The sequence below is a fragment of the Bemisia tabaci genome, chromosome 1 (assembly GCF_918797505.1).
Source record: "Bemisia tabaci chromosome 1, PGI_BMITA_v3".
Taxonomy (NCBI): Eukaryota; Metazoa; Arthropoda; class Insecta; order Hemiptera; family Aleyrodidae; genus Bemisia; species Bemisia tabaci.
The window spans coordinates 52,940,910-52,954,376 of NC_092793.1; the positions used below are offsets into that span (position 1 = coordinate 52,940,910).

General features: G+C 37.9%; 1 protein-coding gene across 2 annotated transcripts; it reads left to right on the forward strand.

Moving 5' to 3' along the window:
• The first annotated feature begins 5,292 nt into the window (after positions 1-5,292).
• LOC109044769 (N(G),N(G)-dimethylarginine dimethylaminohydrolase) lies at positions 5,293-11,107 on the forward strand. 2 transcript variants are annotated; one of them, XM_019062679.2, is made up of 4 exons: positions 5,293-5,452; positions 6,885-7,470; positions 9,085-9,528; positions 10,670-11,107. In XM_019062679.2, the coding sequence occupies exons 2-3, from the start codon at positions 6,970-6,972 to the stop codon at positions 9,514-9,516; spliced, it is 933 nt and encodes a 310-aa protein (XP_018918224.1). In that variant the 5' UTR covers positions 5,293-5,452; positions 6,885-6,969; the 3' UTR covers positions 9,517-9,528; positions 10,670-11,107. The 2 variants fall into 2 exon arrangements, with proteins under 2 accessions (XP_018918224.1, XP_018918225.1); XM_019062680.2 differs by having other exon boundaries at positions 5,294-5,481.
• The last annotated feature ends 2,360 nt before the right edge of the window (positions 11,108-13,467 follow it).

The window sequence follows — 13,467 nt, forward strand, 5'->3', positions numbered from 1 at the left end:
TATGCAAATTCATCGATAAGCAGCCTAAAAATCTCCTTCCCGCTTTAGGTCGCCGTATTGAAAAGGACTGAATTTCTTGGAAAAATAATGCCAGAATCGTTCTTCTCGTCCGAAAACCCTCAGCCTCAGGATTCCGAATTTCATCCCAATACGTCAAGAAAAACAGAGATGCCAAATTTTCGTCATTTTAAACTTTGATCGGCCGACATTTTGTGAGAAATGAACATTTTGACCTGCGGCTTGCGCCAGTGCTTATTGTGGTTTTTTTTTCGTCTTTCGAATGCGGCGTCACAAAGGGGGGATTACCATTTGAAAAAAATTTCCGCAGCCCCCTTTAGAAAGGGCCGCCCTAGAAAATTTCGAGGGGACCAAAAAGTTATTACTTCAGACCTAGGAATATCCCCAAAGTTTCAAATTTCTTTTTAAATTTGGAAAAAATTTACAAGGGTGGTAGGTGACTTTTACATAAACCTGCATGCTTTTAATAATTGATCTCCTCTCATCAATAAATTGAGTGATGTAACTGGAATTTACCGTAGCAATAGACCACGATTGTTTCAATAAACATATTTCTATCGAAAAAACGGCTATTTTACTGTTATTACTCGATCAAATCGATGTCGATTGGCTCCCATTTATTTGTTCCGATTGACTCATGTCAATCTCTTATTCTATTAATTTTTCTATTATTTTTCTTTCATTTTTCCTCGTCTGCTTTCTCTTTTCTTCTTATTCTTCATCATTTTTATTTTATCTCTCTCAATTTGTCATCTTTACATCTTCCTCTCTCTTTTTCTTGTTCCTCCTCTCATCTTCAAAAGTTTAACAAAAGTTGTCGCGTCTACAACAAATTCGCCGATAGAGGCCGTCCATTTATTATAAAGAGGATTATTATAACACTATTCGACCCCGCGTAAGCTTATGTTGCCTATACTAGATATTGAAGGCAAACTGGCATGACGTGAAAGTAACTTCCTTTCCTTTGGTAAAAAGCTCTTATCTGTATGTGTGTAGAATAAGCTTTCTATTTTACGACGATATCACTATTTGACCACGTTGGAGCTCGTGTTGCCTACAATAAAATTTGAAGGCGAACTGACATGGTGCTACTGTAATCATTCCTCGTTTGGTAAACAGATCTTATTCGTGTACCTGTACCCAGTTCCGCTTTCGCGTAAGCGAGGAATATCACAATGATGCCGCTAGTTCACTCATTTCGCTCTTCTTCTCTCTCTCTTCTTCTTCCTTATTCTTTTACTTTCCGCTTCTCTCTCAATTAACTCTGCTTTATTTTTTTTCCTCTTTATTATCCTCTTACCTTCATCTTCTTCCTTTTTATTATCTCTACATCTTTTTTCTTTCCATCATTGTCTTCTTGTTCCAATTTTCTCCTACTTTTTTCTCTTTTCTTCTTCTTTCTGTATTCATTCTGTCAACATCTAGTCTTCATCTTCTTCCTCTTTCCCTCTCATTCTTTTTCTTTCTCTTATCCTCGTCTTCTCTTTTTCCCACGTTTCTTTCTCTTTCTTTCATTGTCATATTTTCTTTCTCTTCTTCCTCTTATATTCTTTTTCTCTTCTTGTTCCTTTGATTCATTATTTTTATCTCTCTTCTTTGGATGTTGTTCTCATTTTTCTTCTTTTTCTCTCCTTCTTTTTTCTCTTTTTTTCTTTTGTCATATATTCCTCTCCTCCTTCTAAGTATTATCTTCGTCTTCCCTTTCTTCTCTCTTTTCCCTTTTTTTCCTCCCTCTTTTCTTCATTATCTACTTCCTCTTCTTTATTTTCTTTTCAATCCTCCCTTTCCTTCTTCTCTCCTCTCGGTTCTTCTCCTTTCTCTTTTGTTGTTCTTCTTCATTTTCCTATTTACTATTTCTGATTCTTCCTCCTCCGTCTCTTTTTTTCTTTTCCTATCTCATTTCTTCTATTTCCTCTTATTTTTTCTCTTTTTATTTTCTTTTTCTCGGACGGAAGTAAAAAAAAAACGCTAAATTAAGACCGTTCACTGGTAAACGATAAAATAATGCGCTTGGACCCAAATTCAAACTCAGGCTTCATACAACTGGGTGGAAGAACTAGTACGAAATTTGATTTTGTTGACAGCAGGATTCCAACGACAGTTATTGTGCCTACAATAAATTCGACAGAGACCGTCTATTTATGATGATGGGGGTATTGGGTATCATCTAGGTTTTTATTTTGATTCTTTTAGGTGACATTTAAATCTATCACGAAATTTTTGAATATTTTCAGAAATTGGTCGTTGGGAGACATTTGTCGCTTAGCGCATGGATTTCATTTAAAATTAACGACTGGCTCACCGGCTTACAGTCTACAATTGTAATTTAATCTGATTTTGATTTCTCTTTGCGAGACTCTAAAGGGACTTTGAAATAAAAGTTTCAACTCTTAGAGACCGTCTATGATTGACATCAGGTTTTTCACCCACCGCCTTGGTAAAAATTGGCGATAGGAGCTGCGTTTCAAAATACCATAGGAGTTCTTATAGCCGACTGAATAAGGCGATAGAAAATCATATAGCTGGCTGTAGAAAGTGGAAAAAATCATACGGCCGGGCTACACGAAGCGATAAAAAATTATACAGCCGGGCTATAGTTCCTATCGCCGGGCTTTACAATTTATCGCCTAGCTGTTGCTTTTTCGTCATCAGCTATAAAAGGCTATAAGAAATTGTGTAGGATTTCGTGTGCTTTGGAAATCATTAAGTTTGATACGGAACTACCTTAATATTTACAGAACACACTTTATATTTTCCTTTAAAACATATTTTTTTTTTTTTTTTCATCAATTAAAATGAGAATAGTCCATACAGAGTGTGCAAACGTTTCAAAATCATGAGTTGAAAAACGCTGCCTCCACGAGATTAAATATTAGAGCCTAACACAAAACGGAGCGGCGGCGCACTGACGCCTACAAACCTAACAGGGATACTTCACGCATTGCGCAATGCGTAAAGTATCCCTGTTAGGTTTGTAGACGCCAATGCGCGTTTCGCGCTGGCTGCCCGCCCGCCGCGCCGCAGCGTACTACGGCGCTTGAAGCAACTATTTCGCACCAGAGGTATTGCACAATATCATACGAAATTGAAAGAGCTCCAGCATATTAAGAATGGCAGGCATCCTTCAAAAGTACGGGGCTTTTATCGCAAAATAAATCAAGATACTACGGCCCAAAAAGAGAGCGGAAGTCCAAAAACTCACTCTATAAGTCCTAGCATCCGTAATTAGTAACGTTTAGCATACACTTTATCGCCAGGCTGTTGCTTAATCGCCAGCGGCTATAAAAGGCTATGAGAAATTGTGTTGCCGGCTATAGAAGCTACCCGCCCAACACGAAATATTGCAGCAATATTGTCAATATTGAAACAATATTGTCAATATTGAAACAATATTGTCAATATTGAAACAATATTGTCAATATTGAAACAATATTGTCATGTAAATATTTCCTTAAATACACTGCAGAAATATGTTGACAATATTGCTAAAATATTTCATGACAATATTGTAACAATATATTTACAAAAATGTTTTAAATATATTTACAAAATATATTTATGTAATTACTTTTAAAACAGTTTGTAAAATATATTTACAAAATATTTTAAAATTATTTTAGAAATATTAGTTTAAAAATATTTGTTTAATATTATGTTAAAAATATTTTATAAATATTTTTGTAATATTTAAAAATTAATTGCTAAAATGGCAAAAAATGGTTTGCGATTTCTGCAATTTGCTTTTTTTGCTAAAATGCCCACCCTCGTGGCGAGAACGACAAAACAATTTGCAAAAGTGGTAATTTTATTGTGCGAAAATGGCAAACTATACTTTTGCGAAATTAACATTACTAGTTTATGCTATTATGGCTAAAATTTTTGCTAGATTTTCAAAATGTTTGCCAAATTAGCGTATGGTTTTGCTCTGTTTACCAATTATTTTGCGGAACTTACTAAAATCAATCGCTAGAAAAAAGAAAGGGGGGGGGGGAAGAAAAGACAAAAAGAAGCGAAAAAAATAAATAACATAACATAAATACATCGACATAAATTCAAACTAGGAAAAAGCTCAAATAATTAAAACTGAAAAAAGACGCAATTATAAAAAACAGTAATTTGGTAAAGAAAAAAATGAGAGAGAGTTAAAAAAAACGAAAATTTGTAATACATGAATAGGAATATGTTGAGTACAATTTGGAAATCTTACAGCCGGCTGTAGGTCTATGGTATTTTGGAACGCAGAGTCTACTGCCAATTTTTACCAGGGCGTTTTGACCTTTCTTTCCCAGTACTAAAGGCGCCCTATCCCTCTTCCAACTCTCTTTTAATGAATTTTTTAAGCAGTCTAAGACTTCTAACACGCATCTCAACTAAGTCTAATAAGTATCTTTTAATGTAATTTATCCACGGGATCTTTTCACTGTGGTTCGGTTTGATTAACTAGGGATACGGTTCCTAAGACCTAGAGTTCGGTCACATGAATCTAATAGAATACGACCTATATGGAACACCAACTTATATTTCATGTCATCGAACTAACTTTTTTTTCTTAGTATTTACTATGTGAACAATGTGTATTATCTAGTGATACTTTGTTTCTTAAATGTCTCCGTTAATTTAATTCATGTAGATACAAGGCATATAGTTCTAGTAGTAGTTACGATATTTTTAAATAAAATTTGTTTAAAAAGAAAGAAAAGAAAAGAAAAGAAAGAAAAGCATGTAATTGTAGCAAAGATTTGTCCTTCCAGTGTGCTTCTTGCAAAAAACAGAACCCAATGCTAACTGTTTCGCCGAAAAAAAACTCGACCAGCCCTAAAATAAAAACAAGGACGGTGAAAAAAATTCCGTTCGACGGAGCATTATTTGGATTGAGCGTTTTGCGTCTAGTCGGAAACTGTAGTGTTTGCTTAAGTGGAGTGTGCTCAGATTATTGCACTTGAAACACGATGAAAACGACATCTTTCAAGAACTTTGCACTTGAGTCTCAGATTGCCTAAGAATTCGACACGGATGGATGCTACGAGTCACGCTCTTAGTTCCGGATCAGCTCCGGATCAGTGCCGGATCAGTGCCGGATCGCGTAACCGAGTGCGTATGACCAGACTACAAAAAAAAATTATCACGGTCCTCGAGGGGATCGACCTAATGTTTAATTCAAGATAAGATAGGATAAGCGGGTGAAACTTTCAAACAAAGAAAGCTCAGATAAAAGGAAGGAAGTGTGACAGAGAGGGAGAACTTGTTGCGTTTTAGTCAACTTTACTATTTAAGCACACGACACCCGTTGGTGACTTAAGTTTCAGCTTCTTCTTCGAAGGGACGACTCCTTTGTGGCACTCGCGTTTTTCTATTGTTATTCCACAGATAACTCAACAAATTCAGTTCTCCTTTCAAGTAAACAGTGTTAACCGTCTGCTCTATTTAGCGATAGGTAATAAAATACCGTAAACCGAAACTTTGGTAATTTGTTGCATGATCATTTTGAACTCGACTAAATAAGTTTTTGGGAGAAGTTCGTGAATCCAAAATTCTCAAATCCCTAATTTTTTAATTTTTTGTTATTTGAAGAGTACCCACACATTTTTTAAGGTTTTGTTTTCTTTATGTTTATTTTTTTTAAAAAAGGCCTTAATTTTTGTCTGCATCGAAAGGCCATATTACCATGCTCAACTTGATAAAGTTGATGATAAAGTGAGTGATGATAATCTTAAAATGATAAAGTTGAGTGAAAAAAAAAACTATCTAAATTCACTTTAATCCTGCTTTTTTTATTTCAAAATTTCTCAATTTCCTCTTCATTTTCATGAAAAAGGGTGTAAGCTCAACATTTCAAATTAACTTAAAAGGATAATAGAAATTTCCCCTCCAAAAAGTACTTCAGAACTTACAAGCAGACCCATCGTTTTGACCTTTAAAACATTTTATATCACACTGCTTGATGAGAAAATCAGTCTTTTGCCGCGTAAAATTTAGCTTCGCGAATTTTTTATCTTCTACCAGAAATCAAAGCACAGCTGTGAACAGTTAAAATGCAATTTCATTTTATCAGTAGGAACCTTTTCAATTAGACAATTAATAATCAATAGCCAATTTTGTTCAAGTCGTATTAACGTTGCTTCTATTCTGTCTTCTGTCTATTCATTTTCACGTTACGAAGGCCAGGTCATAGCTGATTAGAAAGATTCCATTTTTTATAATTTCACCTATTCAACAAAAATTACATTCGTAATATCTCGAATTCTGTCTGATTACGCTACAGAAAGAGCACATCTCACGCAGAGTAACAGCACACACAGACTACTCACTTACGCTGTATTCAGAACCGAATTTTTGTCCTCCCAGCAGAAACATATTGTAACCGTCATCTTAAACGATTCCTAAACCCATCTACGTTCCTTTCGTTGTTTAAGCTCTTTCGTTACAAAAACTAAATTACCTCTCGCCTGCAGTCTTTGTACAATTAATGATTTTATGATTGTCCGTGAGTTTACTTCCTTGCATGAGTAACATTATGGAATAAAAATTTTGAAAGGTTTGCTAGAAACGATTGACACGAAAAAATGTTTAAAATTTTATATTGATTAAAAAACCATCCTATTATATACAAAACATATGACCACGGAGATAAACTAGCAATATGGTAAAACTAGTTTTTATACTGTGAAAAATTGGTCGGATTTGAGAACTTCAAAAGCTTTTGAATTTTCAATATATCCATAATAAATTGTTTTAGTTGAATATTTTTAAATCCATAGTAAATCAGACATCATATAATGAATCACAGTTTATTTTATTACTTGTGACATCGATATATTTTCATAGATGGTGTACTTATCCTGATACTATGTTTACTTTGATTGCAGTTACACTTGAGCAGTGATATCTTGAAAAGTGCCAAAAGCGCCGACTCCGAACCAGTTTCCCGCCTTTGAAGATCATCCGTAGAAAATGTCTTGCTCAATCGCAAACTCGTGCGCAACGAAGACAGGAGTGTCCGGGAAGCCTGCGCGGCCCGTCCGCGAGGCGACGAAGCGGAGCATCCTCATGTGCCGGCCGACGTTCTTCACGGTGGCCTACAAGATCAACCCGTGGATGGACCCGGAAGCTGGCGTGGACCAGACGAAGGCGCTGAAGCAGTGGCAGCGTCTCTACGACGTCTACCAGGAGCTGGGCTTCGACGTCCACTTGGTCGACCCTCTGCCCGGTCTCCCGGACATGGTCTACGCGGCCAACGGCGGCCTCGTCCTGGGCAACGTCGCCTACGGCGCCAAGTTCCTCCACCCGGAGCGCCACGCCGAGGGCCCTGCTTACATGGCCTGGTTCCGCAAGCACGGTCTCAAGGTCGCCGAGCCGCGCGAGACCAACGAGGGCCAGGGCGATTTCCTCCCCGTCGGTGACGTCATCCTCGCCGGAACCGGTTTCCGCACCAACCCTCGCTCCCACCAAGAGGTGAGTATCCATTTTTCTACAAAATAAACCACAAGAAAACGGGGAACCAAGATTAAAAAACAACAAACTCAAAGCATGCGACGTTTATGGGTCGTTTAAACCCCCTTCGCGACCAGAATACAAAAATATGTAAACATTTATAAAAATCAAAATACTACACCCTCATTTCGCGATAAAAAAAGTGAGGTTCTGAACTTTGATTTTTGTATTTTTTTGCATACTTTCGTTTCCTGGTCGAGGAGGGGGTTGAAACCACCCCGGAACACCCCAGGCTTTGTGATTTGTTGTTTTTTAACCATGGTCACGCGTTATATTGTGTTTTTTTTATTGAATTATTAGAGGTATTTCTGTGTATTTTTGTTCATGCATTTTTCCGTACACGACAGGCAAACGTTCTACCGTGCCTCTCTGGCTTGCAATTATTCATGAAAAGTAGAATCGTGAAATTTCATGAGAGGAGAGGTACCAATAAGGGCCGTTTTTGAGCTCACCCTAAATTTCCTCGATTCTACAATTTTTTGCGCAATGAAGGTCTATATTTTACGGAATGCATAGAGATTTCATCATTTTCGAGCTCTTTTCAGGTCTAATGCTGGCCCCAAAAAAATGGGTCTAAGGACGACTAATGTGGCGAGAAATGCGAGTTATTTTGGATTTGCGGTCGAAAACCTAAATTTTTTGCCAAAGTCAACCTTTAGACCCATGTTTCTAGGCCAGAATTAGACCCGAAAAAGACCAAATCATGATGCATTCCGTAAAATATACACCTCCAAGGAGCAAAAAAGCATACTGAGGAAATTCAGGGTAAGCCCAAAAGGTCCCGAATTGATGCCCATTCTCTATGAAAGATATTGAAAAGTGCATTAAGTGCAAGAAATTATAATGTTTGATTATTGATGTTTCTTAGTATACTCAGCTCCTGAAAATAAGTTCCATATCACAGCTCCGCATGAAATATTTCACGAAAATTTTCAATATTTCATATATTTCGTTTTGTGAAAGTTAAATAACAGAAACGTCGCCGTTTGTATTTGCCTTTTAACCAATGTTAACTGTAAGTATTAGTCGTGTGATTCGGGTCCCTCGTGAAATTTTGCAGAGAAAATATGTTTCGCAGTACCTAAATTCGTACCTTCAATTGAGGCTGAGTAACTGAAAGTTATTGTTACTTACCGTTCTACTTCATATACATATATTATAAACCACACAAGGGGCCACGCCCCCCTACCCCTTTCGCGGTCCTGCCAACCGAAGCGTTTCGCGCTACACTCCCGTGCTAAGGAAAAGCTGTATGAGCCTTCAGCGTTGTCAAATTTCCTTAGACAAATCATAATTTTCAGGAAAATTTGTAATATTTTTCTTTCATTTTTGAGACAATTTTGTGCACAGTTTCACATAAAGTTCCTGAAAAGTTCAAGGTATAATATTCACAACTCTCCTAAAAAATTATCATTATATCGGAGGAAAGGCAAATCTCGAATGTTCGTATGACGTTCTTCCTTAGTAAGGCAGTACAGGCGTTACGTGCGTTACGTGATACGCGGTACTCTTATGATTTGTTTTACTTTTCACTGTGAAGAGGAAGTAATAAATCATGATGAATATGATTTTCAGGTGGCCCGCGTTTTCGATCGCGAAGTGGTAACACTAAAGCTGGTCAACCCCCGGTACTACCACCTGGACACGGCGTTGACGGTCCTGGACCGCGAGCCGGTCGACGCGTCCTCGCCGTGCATCGCCTACCTGGAGTCGGCCTTCGACGAGGAGTCCCTGGCCATCCTCCGGGACCGCTTCCCGAACGCCATCCTGGCCACGGAGGAAGACGCGGCCGTCTTCGCCATGAACGTCTACAGCGACGGCTACAACGTGGTCATCCCCTCGCGGGCCAAGACCTTCGGGCGGCAGTTGAGGGAGCACGGCTACAACCCCATCTCCGTCGATTTGAGCGAGCTTCTCCTTGGAGGAGGCTCCATCAAATGCTGCACCCTGGACCTCCACCCCGAGCTCTCTACGGCCAGTAGACACATCACCCGGATTTCTTCCTGATTTGTCATTTCGGTGAGTTCGACGCAATCCTTGCAATTTTACAATGGGTCAGTTGCGCTGGTCACAAAATCGTGTTTACATTCTTGATTCTTGTAGTTAGCTAAAAATAATGAGATCCGTAGAAAGTGCAGCTTTTTACGTTCAATATTAACTGAGATGTCGCCCTTCGTAAAGTCAGGCTTTTGACGTCATCCACCGCGGTGGTGACACCCTTGGTTTCGTCCACCTTGCTTTCATCAGTCAGTGTGACACACATTTGCACTGGTTACTCAACGTCAAAAATCCGACTTTTGAAAGGGTGATATCTCGGTTCATAATGAACGCAGAAAGTTGATGTTTGGACAGAACTTATTATCTTCAGCTAATCCATGTGAATCAAGCATCCAAACACAATTCTGTTACCAGCGCAACTGACCCATTTCACTACTGAGGGTCATATTTGTAGCATAGGCGGATCCAGGGGGAGAGCGTAGGGAGAGGTACTCCCCCCTCCACCCCCTCGTTTGCTGAAATAAAAGAGACAGAAGAAACAGGGAAGAAAGAGAGTAGGAAAGAATAGAGAAAGAAGAAAGAAGGACGCTCAAATGTTTTAATTATTCATGACGAAATGGACTCTAACTGCATGTTAGATGCGTTTAAAATTTTGAAAATTTTCTGGTGGAAGCCCCCCGGACCCCCCTTTCTCCCCCCTCCCGTTCGAAGTGTCTGGATCCACCTATGATTAGTATGTTTAACTATGGACTGAACAAGGTGGAGAAATGGTGCTGGGTCCACACCATTTCGCGGGACTATGGACTAAATATGGACTGATATTCGATGAGCCCTATCCTTTTATTATCAACAAATTTGGTGAGACGATATTTTGGTCCTATATCAGACGTTTCTTGTTGGTGCCCTTAATTATACTTTGACTTCTGTTTGCAATTGTGCCTCTTGTGTTCCTGTTTTCTTTTATTTTTATACATCGTGCCTGACCAGCATCAAAAGGACGAATGAACATTGTTGGCGATTTAAAAATAGTATAATCTTCATTAGTGCACGCAACACCTACCGATGAGATGGAGGAAGGAATCACATTTAATTCGTTCTGATGATTGACCATATTATTTATGACATGGTTCAAACGTATTTGTTTCTTTTCTTCTGTTCTTAGCAAACAAGAAAGACATTTAAAATGGCTGACTCTTCCGGATCTCATTTATTTAAGCAACTGACTTAATATTGTGGCACCCACCAACCCTCAGTCTTCCCAGAAGCGTCGACTAGAAAACCGATGTGCGTTTGAACTTCGAGTCCAAAGAAATGTAAATAATATTTCAAATAATATAATAATATTCACGCCCTTATTTCCAACGAAGTATTCAGTGCTTCATAAAATTTAAAAAAAAAACAAATTTTCGACACAAATGTCGCGTATAAATATATAAATATGATGTGTAAATACTATAAATACTAATGTTTTGATACCTTTATTTTATAAATTTTTGAATTTTCAAAAATGATGTAATCATATTGTTTCTGAGAAACTCTTTTTGAATTGTATTTATTACATATCAAAAAATAAAATACCAAAGTTAAAATATTATCAAAATGTTTCATTCACATCATCCGCCCACACCTGCTTCATATCCTGCTATTTTAATACATTACCATTACATGCACTCGGATCAAGTGGTCATTAGAAGCATCGTACCAGTCTTAACAATCGTATGGTCACTCTTGTTCTTCAAAAAAGAGAATTAGGTGACTGTTGCAGTAGGTGATCATAACATTTTTTATGAAAAAATGAAGTTATTTTTCGCTGTGTTAATTGGTTTAAAAATCAGTGAATATAGTTTTGTAATTACTGCGATTCCGATGTTTTACATGATTTCTGCTTCGATGATTTTCGATATAAAATAATTTTCACTTCTCGCAGACTCTCAAAAAGCAAAACAAAGTAACAAACTCGTATAGCATTTATAATCTCTACTTTTAAGTCTAAAAACATTGCCAAAGTAACCCTCTACCCCCATCACTCCTTGCTAAGAGCCCGTGATATCGTGGATGTGGAATGTGTGAAGTGGACAAAGGGCGTAATCGATCCCCCTCCTTGAATCCCTCGGAACTTGAAACTTTAATCTGCTCGAATACAATATAAGTTCTATTTCACGAAAGATTACATTATTTAATTTTTAGCCCAATGATAGTTATATTGTCCCAGACAGAATTTGACACTATACCATCAGATATTATCACGGAGAAAACATAAATAGTTTTGAATTCATGGAAAAACTTTTAACAATTCTCACGATGATCAGTTAATTTGTCTCCTTTAATGTTGCCTGAGAAAAAATTGAAAGGAAGATAAACCTGAAACTAGCGTCCGAGCTCTGATCGATTAGTACCTATGATCTGATCAATTGAATAATGTGAACAGAGGTGATTATCTACAGGAGAATCAAGGAATGGATCAAAGATGAGATGGATTTTCCAGGAATTGCGTCAACAATTTAAAAACAAACCAGGCTTGGATACATTAAAATTAAGAGACACACCATTAAAAAAACAAACTAACAAAGGAACTGTGATTAATTATAGTCCCTTGTGCGTCATACTTTTTGGGGAAGAAAACAACAACTTTTTTTGCGTCTCGGACGATCCTTCCAAGAAGAAGGAGGCTCACCGAACCGAGTTTAAAGACCCCGATGATTGGGGCCTCTGGAGGTCAAAAACAAGTTAAAAAACAATCATTACAAAAACAACCCCCCAGAATCGGCCCTCTTGAGTTGCCTTGAGGCACCGAACAGAGCAGGGTGTGGGCAATCACCTAAATTTCGTCGCAAGTCACGCACAAATCACTCGTGTCATTCGCTTTCTCTCTCCAGCACATCGATACCTACTATGTCCAGTGCTGTCATTTACATCATATATTTTCTGCTCGAGAAAAAAGTAAAACTGTAACGAGTAACAAAATATTTGATCCGATAATGATTAAAAGTTTTATCGTATAATCTTGGTCAGGATTCTCAAAAGTTTCATTCACATCATCTGTGGTTAATAATTAAATTTCAGAAGAATAGGTCCCTTAAATTAAAATATGGTATGTTTTACCTCTTACAATATTTGTGCGCGGAGGAATAACGGATCGATCAATCAATCAGCATATGAATCACAGCTAATCATTAGGTACCGCATAATCCATTCTATAACGAGCAAAGAGCATCTCTTATGAGACTGTGACGATTTTGCAATTTCGACAGTTCTGACTTTCCTCCACTTATATCTACTACAAACATCGATTTAAGGCGAGGCAAGCAGCTTTACTGAGAATCGATTAATTTACACGCATTTAAATGGAGGAAAAACCGTGTTGGCAGCTATCAAGAACCGACATTGATAGAGTAATGAACTTTGTGAATTAATACGATCTCCAGGACATCAAAAATTTTGCAAAAATCGATAGAAACTATTGAACTCCTCGAAATTTGCATAAATTTAAATTATAAATCGAGGTATCACTCATTTGCGTAAAAATGATATTGAGCCTCCCCTCGTAAAGCGAGTCATAAGCTATTTTTGGGTCGTGTGTGTAAGAGTATAGCTACGTTTGCTAGCGGTTACCCCAGCGCAATGGCGTGGCGTGCTTTGCGATATATCGAATGATCTGCCATTTAAACCTATGGAAAAGGATCGATAAACGGGGTGTTCGCAGCGAACACCTTAATAATCGATTAGGTATTTACCATTGCTACAAATGAGGAAATATCGATAATCGATCATTCACGCCTCGCCACTGGAATAATCTGTCATTTAAACCTATGGGAGAGGATCGATAAGCAGGGTGTTTGCAACAAACAGTTTTTTAATCGATTCTTTACCATAGCCTGAAAAGGGGAAATATCGATACTTGACCTTTCCCGCCTCGCCACTGCTCTAGCCTCTGGCATTTGCTTTAAAATATTTAATTAG